The sequence below is a fragment of the Limulus polyphemus genome, unplaced genomic scaffold (genome assembly GCF_000517525.1).
Source record: "Limulus polyphemus unplaced genomic scaffold, Limulus_polyphemus-2.1.2 Scaffold172, whole genome shotgun sequence".
Classification (NCBI taxonomy): domain Eukaryota; kingdom Metazoa; phylum Arthropoda; class Merostomata; order Xiphosura; family Limulidae; genus Limulus; species Limulus polyphemus.
This window is the reverse complement of record NW_013665782.1, coordinates 21,626-40,745: the sequence shown is the minus strand read 5'-3', so window position 1 is coordinate 40,745 and position 19,120 is coordinate 21,626. Positions and strand designations below refer to the sequence as shown.

The 19,120-nt window shown below is 33.1% G+C and overlaps 1 protein-coding gene across 1 annotated transcript in view; it reads right to left on the bottom strand.

The window, feature by feature from the left end:
• Positions 1-8,039: 8,039 nt before the first annotated feature.
• LOC106478014 (cysteine-rich protein 1-like) overlaps positions 8,040-19,120 on the bottom strand; it is a 15,207-nt gene continuing 4,126 nt past the window's right edge. Inside the window, exons 2-4 of the mRNA XM_013938517.2 lie at positions 18,470-18,564; positions 16,563-16,620; positions 8,040-8,363 (exon numbers count right to left, since the gene is read on the bottom strand). Coding sequence (XP_013793971.1) covers positions 8,323-8,363; positions 16,563-16,620; positions 18,470-18,564 — 194 coding nt within the window. The 3' untranslated portion in view covers positions 8,040-8,322. The remainder of the gene's footprint in view (positions 8,364-16,562; positions 16,621-18,469; positions 18,565-19,120) is intronic.

The following is a 19,120-nucleotide window of genomic DNA, read 5'->3' as shown; positions in this document are numbered from 1 at the left end:
AACTATTAGAATTATATCTCCAGAAAGTAAGCATTTCAAGAAAAAAGCTAATGAACAACTATAATACAAGTGACAATGAAATATACTTAACGTCTACAGAACGACTGTAACTTCCATATACTTTGATTTTTTAAGAATATTGCTATTATCTGTGTGTGTGTGTTCGTAAGGTAAAAGTTAAAAAGGCAAAACGACGTCCGAAAAGTAAGTTTGCTGTAATTTATAATTAGAGTGTTACATCTCTTGGAAACTGGATACATCATTGACTGTATTCTCAAAACTGAAACTGCACATTATCACAATATGCTATGTTGAGAAAATATACGAGTTTGAATTCATCGAAACGCAATCTGAACGAGTTAAAAGAAGATTTAAAAAACAACAAAGAGACTGGCTACCAAGACCCAGAAAATGAATAGTACAAAAGAAATCTTTATCAGTTTTGCCCCATTTAATTTGCACTTTTTTTTTCTTCTATGATATGCTGTCGTAGTAGATGAAACAACGTTTCAGCCTTGTTTCAGTGTGCAGCACAGTTATGCGTCCACTTCCAAAACATGATCTCAAATAAACTCGAACATCCATACCACTCATGAAACGGAAATATCTCAACTAATAATTTTAGACCCATAGTGTGTTTATTATTACTTTATATATTTAATTTAATGTGGAGTTAAGTCAACTTTAAAGAATAATAGACAGCTTAGAAATAGCATGTTCTAAATGATAGTAATAGTTTGTTTGTTTGTTGTTAAGCACAAAGCTACACAATAGGCTACTTGTACTCTGTCTACCTCGAGTATCGAAGCCCGATTTTTAGCGTTATATACCAACTGAATTACCATTGAGTCACAGGAGGCTGAGTGTAAAAGTAACTAATCTAAAGCAAGTGGTACTTGTGTGCTATTAAGGAAGAATTAGGAACGAACAGGAAGTTAATATGCATAACACTGACATGGATATGCGCATTAATAAAGTATAAACTTTGTTTTCTAGTTTATTTTGCTGAATTTCGCGCAAACCTACTCGAGAAATATCTGAGCCAGCCATCCCTAAATTAGAAGTGATATATTAGAGGAAGGCAGTCATCATCTTCCACCGTTAACTTTTGGGCTACTCTTTACCATTAAAAAGAAGAACTGATCGTCACATTACACCCCCATCACCCACCTCTGGCTGAAAAGGCGTCTATGTTCAGTGACGGAATTTGAATCTGCAACTCGCAGATTGCGAGCCGGGCGTATTAACCACCAGGACATGCCACGAAAGTATATTTTCTCTCCTATTACTTGAACTAAGTCTAATACTGACACTATACCTTGAAATCAGTGAAAATACGTCCTTTGAACCTGTTACTAAAACTTTTTATTAAGCCTTTTTTGTATAACTATGAAACTCACGAACTACCTGTAGTTTGCCTGTATTTATATCCTCGCGTTTGGTTTATACATTCTGTAGCTACCGTCCCCTGGTAGAACAGCGTTAAAATCAGGGGTTCGATTCCCCTCAGTGGACCCAGTAGACAGCCTATAATACACACGCACATACACACACTGCTGCTGCCATCTATTGAATTGAGAAGAAACTAAATTTTCGTTATACTATTGGTTTTATACACAAATTCATGTGTCTCAATATCTACTTCAAAGCTACTTAAGTAAAATATGTAAGTTATAAGTCAGTCAGAGAGAAAGCCATTTTATATGACTTCACTCCAAGTTTGTTCGTAAAATATTAGTACAAGTAATTGTTTCATCTTTATATAAATTTATAAATTTACGTATTTTTGTTTTATGGTATGGCACCATATCTCTACAAATATTTACGTCTAAATCACAAAACACAAAAAAGACTATTTCTGGTAGTTACATATTTTTATTGTGTGTAGAAAAATGCAGTTTTTGATGCATTAATCCCCTTTCAAAACTTATAATTTCAATATTTACTTTTTAATAAACCATAGGTCAAACAAGTGTATATGTATTTTAATCAAATATTCATATCTTAGTACATAATCATTCTAAACAGTCTGTTAAATTTCCAAGCAACTTGTTTTTAACTGACTTGAAAGTTTAAAAATGTCTAATATTATTGGATTAACCAAGTCTTAGTTAAATGAAAATCGTGGAATGGTTACCGGAGGTTTAAATTCTTTTTGTGAATAGTATCGAAGTAGATCGTGTAGAAAGGTTCTAAAAACGAACTAATCCTATTTCTTAGGTAAAGATTGCATATCACAAGCGCTATGAACAGAAATTTTTACCAGTTTGATGATGTATCTGTGTACATTTCCTGAGGTGAGACAAGCCCATCCTCAAGGGTGACACTCATACTCGCAAAACTTGGTATTAATTGGGCGATTATCTTTCTTGTATAATTTATCTTGAATAGCTTTTGATGTTGCTGATATAAGGATTATGGGATACCGAACAAGAAACCTTTTTCCTCACTAGAGAGCGTGGAATATACTTTTTTTTGCTTGTTTTGTGCAGATGTGGTTATTATTCTTATCTATGTTTGTTCAGACGCTTGGGGAATCTTTCGCCAGCCTCAGCAGCCAGTGAAGTCGCAACAGAAAACAAGAAGACAGCCAGTTTAATGATGAACACAAACAAACTATTCCTGAATAAAAATTTGTTTTATTTGTTCACTCAATACTTGCTTCCTATCTTCAATTTATTTTTTGCTTAACAAACCTGAACATGGGTTTTCCAGATTCTTTAACTTATTTGTCAGACATCAATGTACCTGATACCGCAGACTAGCCAAAGAGTAAAATTTTGGTGATGCAACTAATGAATCTGTTCTTTGATAGATTGTTTAGGCAGAGTATTCTTGGTGAATACACTAGAATGGACGGAAACTGCCTGTTGTAAAAACACAATGTAGAGGACGACGTTTCAAAAGACTTCCTAAAGACGTCGTCCGCTACATTATATCTTTACAACAAGCGGCTGCCGTCTATTCCAGTACACACATAAAGAATTTGTTACTATGGAATTTATTTTGAATGTGCTTCTTTTTGGTTTGAATTTCTGGTATTGTAACATTCTAAAATCCTGATCAAGGAAATGCTAGTTCTGTGATTATGTGAACCTATGATGCAGAGGTGGAAGCTTTGGTTTAAATGAAGACTCAATTGAAGTATGTAAATGGATTAAGAGAATCATCCTTTTAAGCAGTGAGAATGATGCGTGAATAGCTGGGCAATCCTGGATTTTCATGACGCAACCACTGATTAATCGTGTGGAACATAGGGCAGTAGAAAAGGGTCATAGTAGCATCAAGAAGTCTGAACATTACAAGTCTCATAAGAGTATTTCAATGGGACTCCAAGGCATTTGTTAGCAAGCCCTGTTATTGCCAATCACTGGTTTGAATTCACCATCACCAAGGAGGTAGAGAGAGAGACGAGATGCGTGTACTGAACAAAGTTCCTCATATTTCATTGTAACGCTATCAGGCAGAATATGTGGCATCTTGATAAACTTCAACGGGATCAAAAATTTGTTATGAGACTTCCAGGCCAATAAGGCACACTAATGACACTCCAAAACTGCATCCAGCAGCTGTGGAGACTGTGTAATCTAATGATGTAGTGTTGTGTAACACAAAATGTCATTACAATGGCAAAAATGGTGTTTGGGCTAATGCAATTAGAGTCATTAGACTATTGACTTCATCCAAAGACATCACATCATCGGGATTTATGCATTTCTGGACTTGGAGGAGAATATAAAGGCGCCCTTTTAATGTTTACAGCCTCTCAGTCATGCAGCTGTAGAGAAGCTAGGAACAGGCTCCTGTCAGCACAAACATTTTAATTTTGGGGATACTGTGAGACGCGTAAACCTCACAGTGTTAAGGAAATGATAAAAGACGATTTGGACCATTTCTTCAAGTGTTTAAAGTAAGTTGTTACTTGGAATGGATAGAGTCTGGAACAGGCAAGGTAACCTCTGATGATGTTCCTAAACAGTGTTCAACTTGATGCTTTAGAGTACTTGGACAAAGAACAACTCAAAGACTGGAACACAGTTGTCAAGGTGATGTACTACGGATTTAGTTCATTGAATAACAGAGCAGTCCATAAAACCGATTGGAGATTCTTACATCATTGAGTCGGAAGAGATGATGTATTCACTCATACTGCAAATAGTGGTCCAGGACTGGTCCATTCCTTCTAATAAACAAGAAATCCACATATTTCTAGGACAAGAGTTTGTGGCCAATGTTTTCAAAAAATCTGTACAACTGTTTTGCATTGACTAAGGTATATGTAAGCTTTGTATGGACACAAAAATATAGAGAAGTATTCTATTTCTTGAAACACACCTTATTTAAAGCAACTGGTTTTGATTATCTAGTTGCAAATTGTCCATTTCTTCTAGATACGGATAGCAGTGATAGTGGAATTGGAGTACAAGTACAAAATGGCATGGAACGAGTGACTGCATATGCAAGTAATATGTTAACTTTTGTTGAATGTCAATACTGTACAATAAAGAAAGAATTGCTTGCAAGTTGTCAAGCATTACGACAGCACTACCTGTATAGTAGGGAGTTTAACATTCGACTGGACCATGTCTCACAATGATCCTGCAGACTACAGCAGGATGGAAAGGCTGAAATATTATCTCGCCAACCTGAGAGGTCAGTTTTGTTTATTGGATGTTCATATTCTGAACATCATGTAATGGTTAAATTCATGATGTTAGAAAAACACGTAGGTTCAAGAAGTCTTGATAGAAATGAATAAAAACTTTATAACCCGAACGATTTCGAAAGGTAGACCCAGTTTGCCACTGAAGAAGAAAGGTCCACCTTTTGAAAGGGCTCGGGTTATAGGGTTTTTATTCATTTCTATGCACTGGTTAAAGTCACTGCAGTAGCAATGACGATGAACCATGTGGACACTAATATTTCTATATTTGAATCTTTACCACGGGTGACTAATCAAGAACTTTGGAAGGGGTAATTAAATTACCCAGAACTTTCTTTGATGATATCTGCCATACAAAAAAAGTAGCATGCACCCATCACAAACTAACAAAAATAGTACTGGCGTAAACATTATCTGGCACTTGCACTTGTATAGTCCATTATGAACGCAGTATGACATGCTGTACTATCATTATGATCTACTGAGCCGTGGTAGCCAATCTGTAATGCATCTATAACTCCAAGTCTTCCAGGAGCAATAAGGCAAGAATATCTTGAGACATTACGTAATGCAATAAATGGATGGCATTACGGAGTGTCATGCACTATTGTAAATGTGAGAAATTGTTTTCTTGGTTGCATTCACATCAAGACATTGAGCAGGGTTTAGATATTGTACGATATGCACTCTCCATAGGAAAAATTGATCACAGGAGGTAGGGGTAAAACTCTGACAGAAAGTGGTAAGCTCCTCTCTGAAGAGAATTGCCATGGTTATAGCTGGGTAGAAAAAAACAGCCCATTTTTTATTTGTTGGTTGAACATGGTACATCTGGGAAGATCTATATGGATGAAGGACATGATTTCAATAGTAAGTTGTTTGAAGAGTTATGTTGGATATTAGGTGTGTTGAAAACATGCACTTCGCCTTATCATCCTCAGTTTCATGATTTGCTGAAAGGGCAGAATAAACTATCAAGTGTATGCTTGCTATGTTTATAAATCCTTGCTTTTGTAAAATGAATTAGAACAAGTTCCTACAATATGCCACGATGGCAAAACATGCAACTGTGCAAGAGGCGACTGATTTTTTAAAGAATATCCTAATGTTTGGACAAGAAGTATGCTATTCTGTAGATCTGCGATATAATCCTCACCCCAGTGCAGAAGTGAATACATTCTACAACAGTCAAAACACATGAATTTGTATGACAGCAAATGGGTAGAGCGTCTGTTTGTCAAAAGAGATCTTATGGCAAAATACTAATGGAAAGAAAGTTGGAGTCTAGTGACTGGATATGGCTGTGGTACTTGTCTACAAACCAACTTGTTTGTCAACGACTTAATTATGACTTTAAAGGATTATACAGTGGGCATATATGTGTTACATACGTTGAGAAGCTGAAACTCCACATCATTGACTAGTTTGTATGAAACTGGTTATTCCAGGAAATATTGTAGACGATACCAGTTTTAGATATACATCACAGTTGTACATGCGGATACGCTCTAGGAAATAGGGTGGATAATTGTATTGAAACAAGCAAAGAATGCTTTGCAATATAAGTCAGGGCTTAAAAATGGGCATTTCGGAACTTCATACGTCGGACAGAAATTACGAAACTATTAAGGATATAAAGAATGCAGACTGGGAGAAATTTTAAATAACTCAGAATCTTATGATTAAAATTTTCAATTGGACTATTGCAAACTCACCCAAAGATAATGATTTTTATGTAATCAGTTATCAACAGTTTTCATATTGACGTAGAATATAGTATTTCAGATATAAAAATATAATTAAAATTAAAAGAATACATGTGAAACTAATGATGGAAAGGTTAAAAAATGATACATCAAGCAAAAAGAGAGTAAAAATTTAATTAAAGATCAGAAGAAAAAATAATTTTCACAAATGATAACAATACTAATAGAAATTGTATCTTAAAACACGAAAGAGTTAAAGCCAGTAGTAATTTATATAAAGCTAAAATGCTTAGAAATATTTTTTTAAATGTATATACTAAAAAGAATTACTCTAGTTTTAACAATTAATGGATCGAGTATGTAAATAGTTGAATTGATCAAATCCCTACATTGTTATCGGTTTTTCCTATTGATACAAGAATTATGACTCCCAATCAAATGAGTTCTCCTCTGGATGTTGATATTGATAATTCAATGATTAATGTATATGAAATTAAAGGGTTTCTAAAAGAAACAAAAAATAAAACACATGGAGAAGATGAGGTTACTTTCATTTTAATTACAAATAGTAGTAAATGAGATTTTACTTAAAAATGTGTGATTTATTTAGGTTATCATTATTTTTAGCTTATGTTCTCAAATCGACGTTTTTCGAGAAAAAATAAGCAAGCATCTCACCATGCTAACAGATGGACTGAAATTATGCATAACGGATTTAATGGTGGATATTTTACAGCAGCTGTTTTTCTGGATATAGAAAAGGTTTCCGATACTGTTTGATATAATGGGTTATTATTCAAATTGTTTACTGAATTTTATATGCCTTGCAATTACATAAGATGGATAAAATGTTCTTTTAAATGAAAGATAATCAAAATATTAGTAAATAATTTCATATCAGAAAGTTTTAGCCCTAAATAAAGTGTATCTCAAGGGACTGTTATTAATCCTCTACTTTATACAATATATGTAAATGATTTACCATGTCCATATGAATTGTTTAATGAAATTCAACTGTCACAATTTGCTGATGACGTAGCATACTAGTATACGTAAATAGAACTACTCAGAAGATCTAGTTGGCCCTGATCGATCTGATACTTTGTTGTGCCTTATTGAAAATAATGTTAATCCAGTTAAAGCAAATTTTGTTATTTTTCATAGAGTAAGTAATAATAGAAAAGTTTTGGAAAATATATAAAAAAGTCAAGCTGTTGTGGTATATGATAAAGTTAATAAAACTTCCAATAATGCTGAATTCTTAGTTAACAATTTTGATAAAAAATTGAATTTGGAAAATGCATATGAAAAAATAAAGTAAATTAAATTAATAAATAAGAATCAACGTTCTAATATGAATACTGTTTTAAAAATTTATAAAATATTTATAAGATCTTCTATTGAATATGACGCTCCTGCTTGTAACATTGTACTCTGTGTTAATCTATTAGAACTATAATATTTCATTTACATTCAGGAACGATGAGTCTTGATTAAGAATTCATAACTGTTTTATGACATATTTTGAAACTCTTTCCGTAATATGACTGTGTTTAATATTTACGGGACCTTTAGAATTGTTTCTTCCACATCCGTAAATAAAGTGCCGTAAAAACTGATTAGTACACATTTATGTAGAAAATAGGTAATAATAATACTTGTCAGAAAACTAGTAAGTATAAATCTTTATTTGTATAAAACGTTTGCAGATGTGAACTGCAGTACGATTTTAAAGTAACGTTGTAGTAAGAATTGCAGTTGGAAATAAAGAGTCATCTAACGAATTGAGAATTGTTTAGTGTATCTACATTTTAACTTCATTAAAGACATCAAACTGAAAATGTGTGCTATAAAATGAGTAAAATTATAATTTTCATAATGAAATCGCAATTTTTCTTTCCCAAAATCGATTTCATTTTTGTAAAAGAATTAGTGGATAACGGAAAAGAATGTTTATTTGTAGACATAGCTTTCAGCTCCACCACGTCCGAATCCTGAAAAAAAAAAAGCACAAATTATATTAACCAACTATAACTGCAATAAACAAGTAATTTCATATTAAACATCATTTCACACATTTCTTAATATATATATATATATAAATTATTTTGGAGCCATCCTCCTGCTTTAAGAAACATCCCCAGTTCTTATTTTTCTTATGGTACCTGGTCCTTTACAAATGAAGTCAACATATGATATAATTTAAAAATAAGTTATTTTAGTCCCACTTCTTCCTCTTCTTACATGAAATGTTATGTATAATGTAATAATCCTTCTTTAATATACTTAGTATCATTATCATACTCACACAGAGAGTTGAGTCCATTATTATGAAAACGATTTTTAATATGCAACTCATCAAGATAGGTGAAACCCATAGCCGATATAATGTCGCGGTGGAACGGTATGTATTAAATGTACATTTTGACATTGTTTAGCGTTACTTAGGTAGTGTGATGCTACTGAAAACTGATTGCTATTGAGAAGAGCATGTAACAGTCCTATTTGACGCAGATTTCCTTACATTTAGATAAAAAAGATGCGCTCAGATGAAGATATGTCTGGGATTTAATGACATTCAAAAACAAAGATATATGAATCAACTTGGGGCACCAGAACTTGCAACAAGTCGTACCCCAGCTGTGGTAAGCAAAGTGCAGCGTCTTGTAACAGGTGAGAATCCACAAACACAAAGATCAGTAGTAAAAGCTCTCCACGTGCCTCAAGCACCAATACACAGCATAATTAAGAAAGAATTGCGTCTCGAAACAAAGCCAATAAAATATTTGTTCATCAAGATAAGACTTCCAGTCGTACCATTCGTTCAACCGTCGCATACCTCAAGTAGCTGGAGAATGAAACAAGTAATCATGATGTTTCGTATGTAGATATACTGGTCGAGTAGCCGAATGCAACATCTGTGGATTTCTGTACGATCAGATTGTCAAAATGAATGCTGGGAAACAATCGTCCTCATATACTAAATGGACTATGGAAGGAAGGCATGGAAGAGTAGTGTACTTTGGATATAATAGTCTTATGAAGTAGCTTTTGCTGTGAAAACAACGCTGCAAGGCTATTGTCAAGATGCATGATCGTCAGATAGAGCATGACTGGACATGATTACATTAGCTGTTACGATCTGGTGAGGCTTCAAAATTGTTTTAATATAACGTACTCAACCTCTATACTGTAAATTTGAATACAAAATCCTAAACATAAACTAATTATTATGCTAAATAGATTGAATGAGACACCAAAAAGTTCAACTAATATGATCAAACTAGCTGGTTTCTCTTGCAAAATTATGCATTCACTTGTAAAATGAGTCAATCTACAAGAAAACTAAATCCAACAATCTTTAAAGAAATGTTTCCATTTTGAAGTGAATCTTTTCTCCATTTAATTTATCTCTCAGTAGGGAAACTTTGTGTTAGAGCAAAGCTACGTTGGGCTACTGCTGTGCCCACCGCAGGGAATCGAACCACGGATTTTAGCTTTTCAAGTCCGTACTTTTACCACTATCCCACCAGGAGACACCCACAGTAGGATACTTTCATGTTCAAAGTGGAAGGTTCTACTTTAAGATTGTATCCTATGTACAAAGTGGTTTATTCTCATTTTGAAAATGATAATTTTTCCTACAGTGGGTTTTTTCCACATTATAGATTAACATTCTCACCTCTCAAGTGGTTTTAGCAGTTAACCCTTGTAAAAAACATTTAAATAATTTACTGTTTTGTCACGAAATCACTTTGCTAGTCAAATTCATTTTATCCTAATAATAACATTTTTCCAGAGTTTTATTTAGTTTTTTAACACCTGCCACACGAGCCAGCCCAGCATCTTTCAGTGCTTAGCCCAGAATGGTTAACAGGTGATTTAGGGTTATTTTGATAGATCTCGATGAATGAAGCTGGGCATAACTTTCAAAACGGAAAACAAAAACACAATATTAATGAATAATATGACATGATGAAATCTATAGGAATTATACCAAGGTAGTATCATACTGAGCATTATACCATATTTTGTATATTTACTCTTTATTACAGAAATGGCATTTTTAGTGTGAGAATCGCTTAGTAAATCATCTTGTAATGCATCGTGCATCTGGTTCAATTTCAATAATGCATCTTTGGGCTTTACTGTGCCGTTAGTTTCATAAAATATTGAAACTAATGATTTCTGATGTATAATTCCAATCTCCCTTTTGAAGATAACAATACTATTGGGCCCATTTTTTTATGTTTCGCTGTCAATAGAGTAATCAATTGACTAATTTCCGATTCAGTTGGTATGTTAAATCGATTGAGATATCTTCGAATAAGTTCTTCCCTCATCCGACTTAGACCCACGGTTTAGCTTAATCGCTACACTTAATCCATCACATGCACAACCAATCTAGAACATATCAAGCATATTTCATTGCTACATCGTTTGATTTTATATTTACAAGTTGGTTCTCATGGTCTCGACTTATACCTCGAAAATACTGTCAAACGTCATCTTTTTGTCTAATTAAAACACCCTAAGTCTTTCCGGAATAATTCATTTTTTTATTCACATCAAGATGCCGGACTGGCTCGTGTGGCAGGTGTTAAGAGTCTATCGTTAGCGATCATTAAAAACAAACCATATACGCAATCAAATGGTAATGGTAGTGTAATGATTGAATAAACTTACAACTTTAAATAACACAATCATTTAGTTTAAGCTTAAAGATTTTACTTCAATGGGAAATTGAAATAATAATTCAACTTGCATCCAGCATTCATGGATTCATGTAGTAGTTAGCGACATCCTTTTGTCATAATGCATACAATTTAGGTGAGTCTAATTTTCAGCTAAAATTGCTGGACTTAAAAATAAAGTGCCTATTTCTGCCGTGAAAATAATTATGTATTTAAAAGTATTAATTAACTGGAGCTCGTCGGAATAATTTTCCAACAGGACGTTATCTTAAGCAAATATAGTCTAAAATGAATAGTATCATCTAGTATGTAATAAATAAAGTCTATTAAGAACCTAGCTGGCTCTAAGGAATACAGTGATAAATAAACTGGGCTATTAACCCTATAATTTTTGTGGTTAGTGAAATGATTTGTCTTCTACAAATTTCAAAACTATAAGAAGTTCGAGGACTACAGGGAGACTAAGTAACTTTTCGGCTAAACGGTATCAGTTGAGAGAAATACCATATGAAAAGGTATAACCTGGTGTCAAAATATTACTATAAGAAAAGTAAAAAATAAACAAACTATAAAGAGTGTCTAAGAAAACACCACTTGTGAAACAAAATCAATATTAACACCATTTAGCTAGCTAGAGAATTATTTTGTTATTTTTCATACTTTTATGGAAACTTCGAAAAAGTTAATCCAAATGAATCATAGTTTCTCACAACTAGATTAACCCTTCGTTATTCTTGAAAGTGACAAAATGTATATTTCCCACCTTTTCCATTTTCGAACCTGATAGAAGAAGCTCCTTAAAATAGATAAATATCATTTCATAGGTTAAGTGACAATTTTTAGTATAAAATCACTGCGTAATATTTCTCATTTCAGTAAAGAAGTTGTTAAATTTATTCGAACTTAATTTGAGTATGTAAGAATCAGAATGGTCCTAAGATAATATTATTTGATGAGCCTCTGGAGGACTTAGAAGCATACGGCAGAGAAATGATCAAATTTAATTTAAACAAATTTTCACCTCCTAAAACCAGGGTCGTTGCCAGCTTCTTTCCAGTGAGGGGGATAATGTGGGTTAGAAATATAACTGAGGGGGCTACCCTCTACACCTTTTGGGCACATATACTATAGTGTTTAGGAAATGAAACTATTATTGAAACTTTTTTATTGAGTGTGAGGACGACTTTTTCGGCTAAACGGTATCATTTGAGACAAATACCATATGAAAAGGTAAAAATTGGTGTCAAAATATTACTAATAGAAAAGTAAAAAATAAACAAGCTACAAAGAGTGTCTAAGAAAACTCCACTAGTGAAACAGCTTTGTTTGTTTGTTGTTATGCACAAAGCTACACAATGGGTTATCTGTGATCTTCCCACCACGGTATCGAAAGCCGGTTTCTGGCGTTGTAAGTCCGCAGACATACCACTGTGCCACTGGAGGGCTTGTTAGACAGGATGAATTTTAAATACATAATTATGTTTACGACAGAAAGAGTAAATTGAACTGCGTTTGATCTTTTTATGTTTTTTTTTTCTACGGCAATAAAACTCGCTGTTGATAATACTGGGCAAGAATGTTTTTCTCTGCTACTAGAAAAAACTGTTTCTGAGTAATTTGATGATGTTGATTCTAAAAATCATGTTGAAAAGTAATGATCGCCTCTAGTTTTTGAGTTATGATATATTCATTCAAAATATTCTTATATATCGTAAGAATAACTTTTTCTTTAATAACTTATTTATTAATTGAAAATTGCGTTTAAGAATGTTGAAAAACAATACATGATAGTAATACCAGCTTAAAAAAGCAATGAATATAATAAGATTATATATAGAAAATACATTCAGGCTATGTTCAAAATTTTCATCGTGTTATTATCTTTTATTTTTTTTTACAAAATAGCTAATTGATTTGTTGCACCATTTGTGTATGTTCTCAGTTTCACGCTATAAGAACCAATAGTAATCTCCCATTATCGCAGGATTCCATCGTCCTTGATATCACTGTTCCATTGTAGAAATACTTTGGTGAAAGCGCTCACCATGTTAATCGCTCTCTGCACTCAGATCATTTAGAAAGAAGTCTAAATGGGAGTGTAAGAAGTGTATCTTTAGTGACATCCTGTAGGTCTCAAGCATACCATCAATTACCACAGCATAGTTTTCATCTCTGTGATTTCTTAAAAAATTTTTGACAACCAATTTGAATGATTTCCAGGCAGCAAGTTCTTTCTGATTGAGTACTGTTTCAAAATCATCATCCATTAGCACTTCCTGAATCTGTGACCAACAAAGAATACCTCCTTTCATTTTTGCGTCACTAATTTTTGGAAACTTGTCAGACAGATATCTGAAACCATTAACATCTTTGTTCATTCCTTCTACATTTCCAGTTTAATATGAAGTGGGGGCAGAAACACATTTTGAGGATTTATTAAAGGTTGATACTCGATATTCTGTTTTTCTGGTATGTAATTCTCCCTCACTAGCCATTCCTTCTTTTTTAAATGACTTTTTTATTATCTTGGCTGTCCCAGAGAGACAAAAAGCAACAATGTTTGGTTTACCCACACTGCAGGCCTAGCAGGAGTGTAGTAACTTTTAGATAATCACATACGTTCCACCTATAATCTACATGCTTTAATAAGTTCCTTCATGTTCACAGCATGAACAATAAGAATCAATGTTTAGTGTTCTCATTGTGCAAAAGAACAGCTCTGAGACTAGCTTTAGATGAGTTGATAAAAAGTCTCCATTCTTGAGGATGATGTTCAGTACCTAATTCTTCCATTGGTGCATCAACATTTGTACAGAAACAGTTCATGTTCAGGTGCCACAGGAATAGAATTACTATATGAAGAGGATGAAGATGATTCAGTCTGTTTCCCAATTTGCTGGTGGACGTGGCACTGGAAGACCATCCCCATGAGGTACTGGTTTCAGTACAGGTGCAATATCTGGATATTTAATGTATTTTTTGGTTTTTCCTGAATATCCAGAAACATTAGTCATGCAAAAATAACAATCAGTTAGATTATCTTTGGGCCTACGCCATATCATGGAAACTGCAAATGGCATACTTGCTCTCTTTTTATTCAGCCACTGTTTCAAGCCAGATGTGCAAAATGTACAACACACATGTGGAGCCCAATGTTTTTCTTGGCCACCAATTTTTCACACAAAATAGTGGTAGTAAGCTACCTTTACCTTGTGTGTGATGTTTTTCCTTCGTGAAGCTGTAATATATTTACCACAAATGTAGCAGAAACTGTTTGGGTGATTTTTACACTTTCGGACTTTACTCGAAGTGGAGGCAGCCAGCATTTCAAATGATTTTCTAAAAATATATAAAATAATTTATAGTTACTGAAATATAGTTTAAAATATTTGATAAATAAAGTTTTGCAGAATCTGATTATATTGCGGGTATGATGTAGGGAAGAAGACTGGACTCTGTTTTGATTGTGCGAGGGTGCGAGGCAAAGTCTCTGCCCTTTTTATGCTCAATCGAGGGACTTCTCAAATGTTCCAATAAACTGAGCACTTGAGGGTTCGTAATTCTCGAATGGAGCAGGTGGGCGGGGGAATGAAGCAAAAGTGATGCAATTCGCTACAATTATATCGAGAATAAATATCTTATATGAACAATATATTTGGAATTTTACACCAATAAAATATAGTCAATGTTTGGAGTTATCAAAAATGTATGCCTTTTACCTATCAAACTGTCCAAGTAAACTAAATTTCACCGCATAAATCTATTGTACTGAGTTGATTGCATGGAATTTAACATAGTGGTGATAAAATATTGAGATATTACAATAACTCAAAATCTCCACCATCAAATCACTCCAAATCACTTGATTTTTCTCCAGTAGCAAGTTTATTTTGTTCTCCAGTGTAAACTAACGTCTCGTACAGTTGAAATTAATTTTGACTGAATGAAAAATTCTCATAGGATTGAAACGGTTACGGAAGCTTAACTTAGATTGAGTTTAGTACTTTCTATTAAGAAAAATAATAATTAGTAAAGGGCAGCAAGTAGGAGTCCCCAAAATCTTGAACTTAACTAAACGGTTCTTTCACTGACTCACTGTAACTCTCCTGATTAAGTATAATCGTATGAGAAACTTTATACAAAATAACAAGTATGACCTTAGATTAATCGGTTTTTTAGAAAGTACTTATTCTTGGGCTAATAAATTCGTGTAGCGACTGAAACTAATAAACACCTAATGATTAGATCTAAAGTTATTTGATAAGTTGCTTGCTTGTTCACTGTGGAAATCTATATTATTTTTTATGTAGTCATATATTAATATTTTTCTTTTCGTGTGTTTCCGCTTGACAAATAAAGTACAAGAGTCCAACGGTGATGGTTTCATTAAGTTAATTTAAACCTAAGTTTAATTCTTTCCTAGACTAATTTCACTTAACCCATTAAAAGCCTCTGGGAAACGATAAATAAAACTTTCTATTTCTTATTCTGGATGTATATGATTAAGGTGATTTCGTCTGTGTTTTTTTCTTTTATCAGCTTTACCCAAGGTGAGTAAAATTTCCAAGTGTGTAACTAACTAACTAACTAGAGAAAACATTCACTGGAAAATCAATCTTATTGTGGAACACTTAAAAGTTTCCGACTGAACGTTTTTCCTTTCTATGATGGTTCTTACTGAGTTTTGTCAGAATGTCTGTAATTGCAAAGTACATTTGGACGTAGTTTAATTTTCAATGTATATAAAATGGTATCTAGTAATAAATATCTAAATTTATGTTAAATAAATTTACTATTAGATTGGTCATTGTTTGAGTTATACATTTCACAATTAAATCTTCTATAATGAGAGAGTTATGCCCATATAATCACTCTTCATTTTTGATAACATAGGCTTATTGTGTTATTTGTACTGTTCAAGTCTGTGCATACAGTACCATGCACGTTCTTTAACAATAGAGCTTTATATTGTGCTTGCTCTTTCTTTTACCTCCATCTCAGTTCACTTCGGAAAACTTGAATGCCATCTCTTTGTGAAAGTAAGAGTGACGATGTGCGGTTTGAACTTGTTAAAGTTATGCAAAAACACGAGATTCAACAAATACACCTTGTTTCCTTATCGAGTATATTCTCTTCGTTACAATTAGGAATGCATGCTCGTTGTTGGTATAAAAACAAAATTTTGTACTTCTAAGAACGGACGTATATTAGACTGCAATACATTACGTGAACATTTTCTCTATTTAACTATTATTAAAATACTTCTAAGAACGGACGTATATTAGACTGCAATACATTACGTGAACATTTTCTCTATTTAACTATTATTAAAATACTTCTAAGCACCTTCTATAAAACTTTATAAACGGGCAAGATTAACAAAAACTTATATATCAATGTTGCTTACACTTGGCATTAATTAAAACAAATAACCAGGTACGCTTATCATAATAATATTCTCAAACAAAATATAATCAGGTCATTCACGTTCACACTTACCACCAGGTCCAAAAAGGGCGCTGTAGCATGGGTTGTTACAGTATGGCTTTCCATCATGCTAAGAAATGAATAAAAGCAAACATTACAGCTTTTCAGAATATCATTTTTAAGTTCATACGCGTTTAGTCACAAAGAAAAGTAACAGAATTGAATACATTCGTGTAATTTTTTGTTCGTATACAACACAGGGATTTGGGAGCCAAGTTTTTATGACACAATTGCCACTGTTGACTGTAATTGTACTTGATTCGTTTAAATGAGTGTTTTGAACAAGCTTGACACATGTAACATGGGTATAATTTTTTTTACAAATACTCTTGTGTCAGATAGATTTTGTATTAAACAAAGTAGCTGAAAACGACACTAAAAGTTTCATCGATACTACAAAGCGTTTTGCGTCTGTTCGAAACGAACATTTGTCAGCTTTCCTGCTTTTGATGAAAGTGAAATTATGTGTTCTTGGGTATTCTCCAAAGTGTTTCTAAATCCTTACTTTATTCATTTTCTCATTTTTAAGAGCTTGACAGCTACTGCTGGAGAATGATACATACGCACGTCGTCCCTATCTCTCCTACAAACAAACGCTGCGCCTAGTGTGAGTATCTTGCTAGTTATTGGGAGTTTTTAGTTCTAGTTTAAACATACCTTTGTCCTTTTATGTAGCGATGACATATTTTAGTTCTAGTTTAAACATACCTTTGTCCTTTTATGTAGCGATAACGTATTTTAGTTCTAGTTTAAACATACCTTTGTCCTTTATATGTAGCAATAACGTAATTTAATCCTAGTTTAAACATACCTTTGTCCTTTATATGTAGCAATAACGTATTTTAGTCCTAGTTTAAACATACCTTTGTCCTTTATATGTAGCAATAACGTATTTTAGTCCTAGTTTAAACATACCTTTGTCCTTTTTATGTAGCGATGACATATTTTAGTTTTAGTTTAAATACACCTTTGTCCTATATATGTAGCAATAACGTATTTGAAGTTTTGTATTTAATATACACTCACCTGTTTTTTATTTGTTGCTTGTGCATTATAAGATATAAATATAACATTGATTATTTTCTTAACAGGTAAAATGTGTTATTGTTAGCAATATAAAGTAGCACTTGTGCTTATTATTCCAATTAGTGTATAGGGTCACTTCTCTGAAGCGAATATTAGAAATGCAACACACTTTCAATCCCTTTTAAAGGCAGTCTTTGTTTATGGATATTAAAAATAAAAAAAGACATTTCAATTTAAGCTACTGTATAATATGTTCATTGTGTCAGCATAATACGGAATTATTTACTTAGTATACAATCTATTAAGAGATGACGTTAGCTTCAAACCAAGTGGTATATTAGGAAATTCCTTGACCTACTCGGAAATACTATAGACGTATGCCCATTAAAATAACATGTTCAAACGTTTTGAACTGTTTATAAATATGACATCATGCAATGTTTTTTTTCCTTTCAAGGGTGTTCCCATCACAGGCTAAAATATCCTGTTACGTAACAAAATCGGTAGAAAAGGAACTATGACGTAGTAGCTGCAAAATTGCCCGCCCCAATTATTGCATTAGATACTTGAATAAAACCCAATAAAACTAAATAGAGCAAGAATTAATACAATATACATTAGAACTCCTACTGAGAATAACATAAGAAACACAGAACATCTGTTGCTTTGTCTTTGATACTTTAAAGCAACAATATTTTGAAGGAAGTATTTAAATAAATCCTTAGAAAAACGTTCTGTTTCCTAAATAAACTGAGCAATTTGACTTATATAAAAAGTACTGTTACAAAATTTTATTTCTAGCGTTCCTGGGTTGTTCACAATTACGGATTTTCTGTTTCGAACTAAGAAGATGTCCTTGATTTATTAACAAGAAATATATTAGACAATCTCACCTGAGAATGAGATCCTGGTGTTAACGTCTTGTTGCACTTTTCACATCTCAGACAAGCTCGATGCCAATCTTTTCCCAGGGATGACACCCGTTCAGCTTAAATAGTAATGCTACTTCATTAATTAATAACCAAACTTAAGTATGAATTGTATCTGAATAGCCATAAATAACAACATTCCTTTAATATGTAACTTTTTGCTTAGTTTCTAAAACACGGAGTAGGATGTACTTTTTTTTATCATAATCGCACAGTGAAATGACGATTATTTTAATATGTTTGTTTGTTTTAACCCAAAGCTACACAATGGGCTGATTATCTGCTCTCTGTCCACAACGGAGAATCGAACCCCGGATTTTATTGTTGTATGTCCGTAAAATTACCACTGTTCCACTGGATGACCTTAAGGTTAGTTGTTGAAATTTTGATTGGATTAAGTCATCAATGTTTCTGCCGCAGGTGTTGAGCTTGTACATTAATAAATATACAAGACATCTTGTGTCCAGTTAATTATGCATTTTTGTTGCACTTAAAATATAATACATTAATATTCCATAGGGCAGTCTCTTCATTGTTGTATGTATTCTCAGTTGCAATATGAACAACAGAAAAAAAATACAAACATATTGCAATATATATATATATATATATATA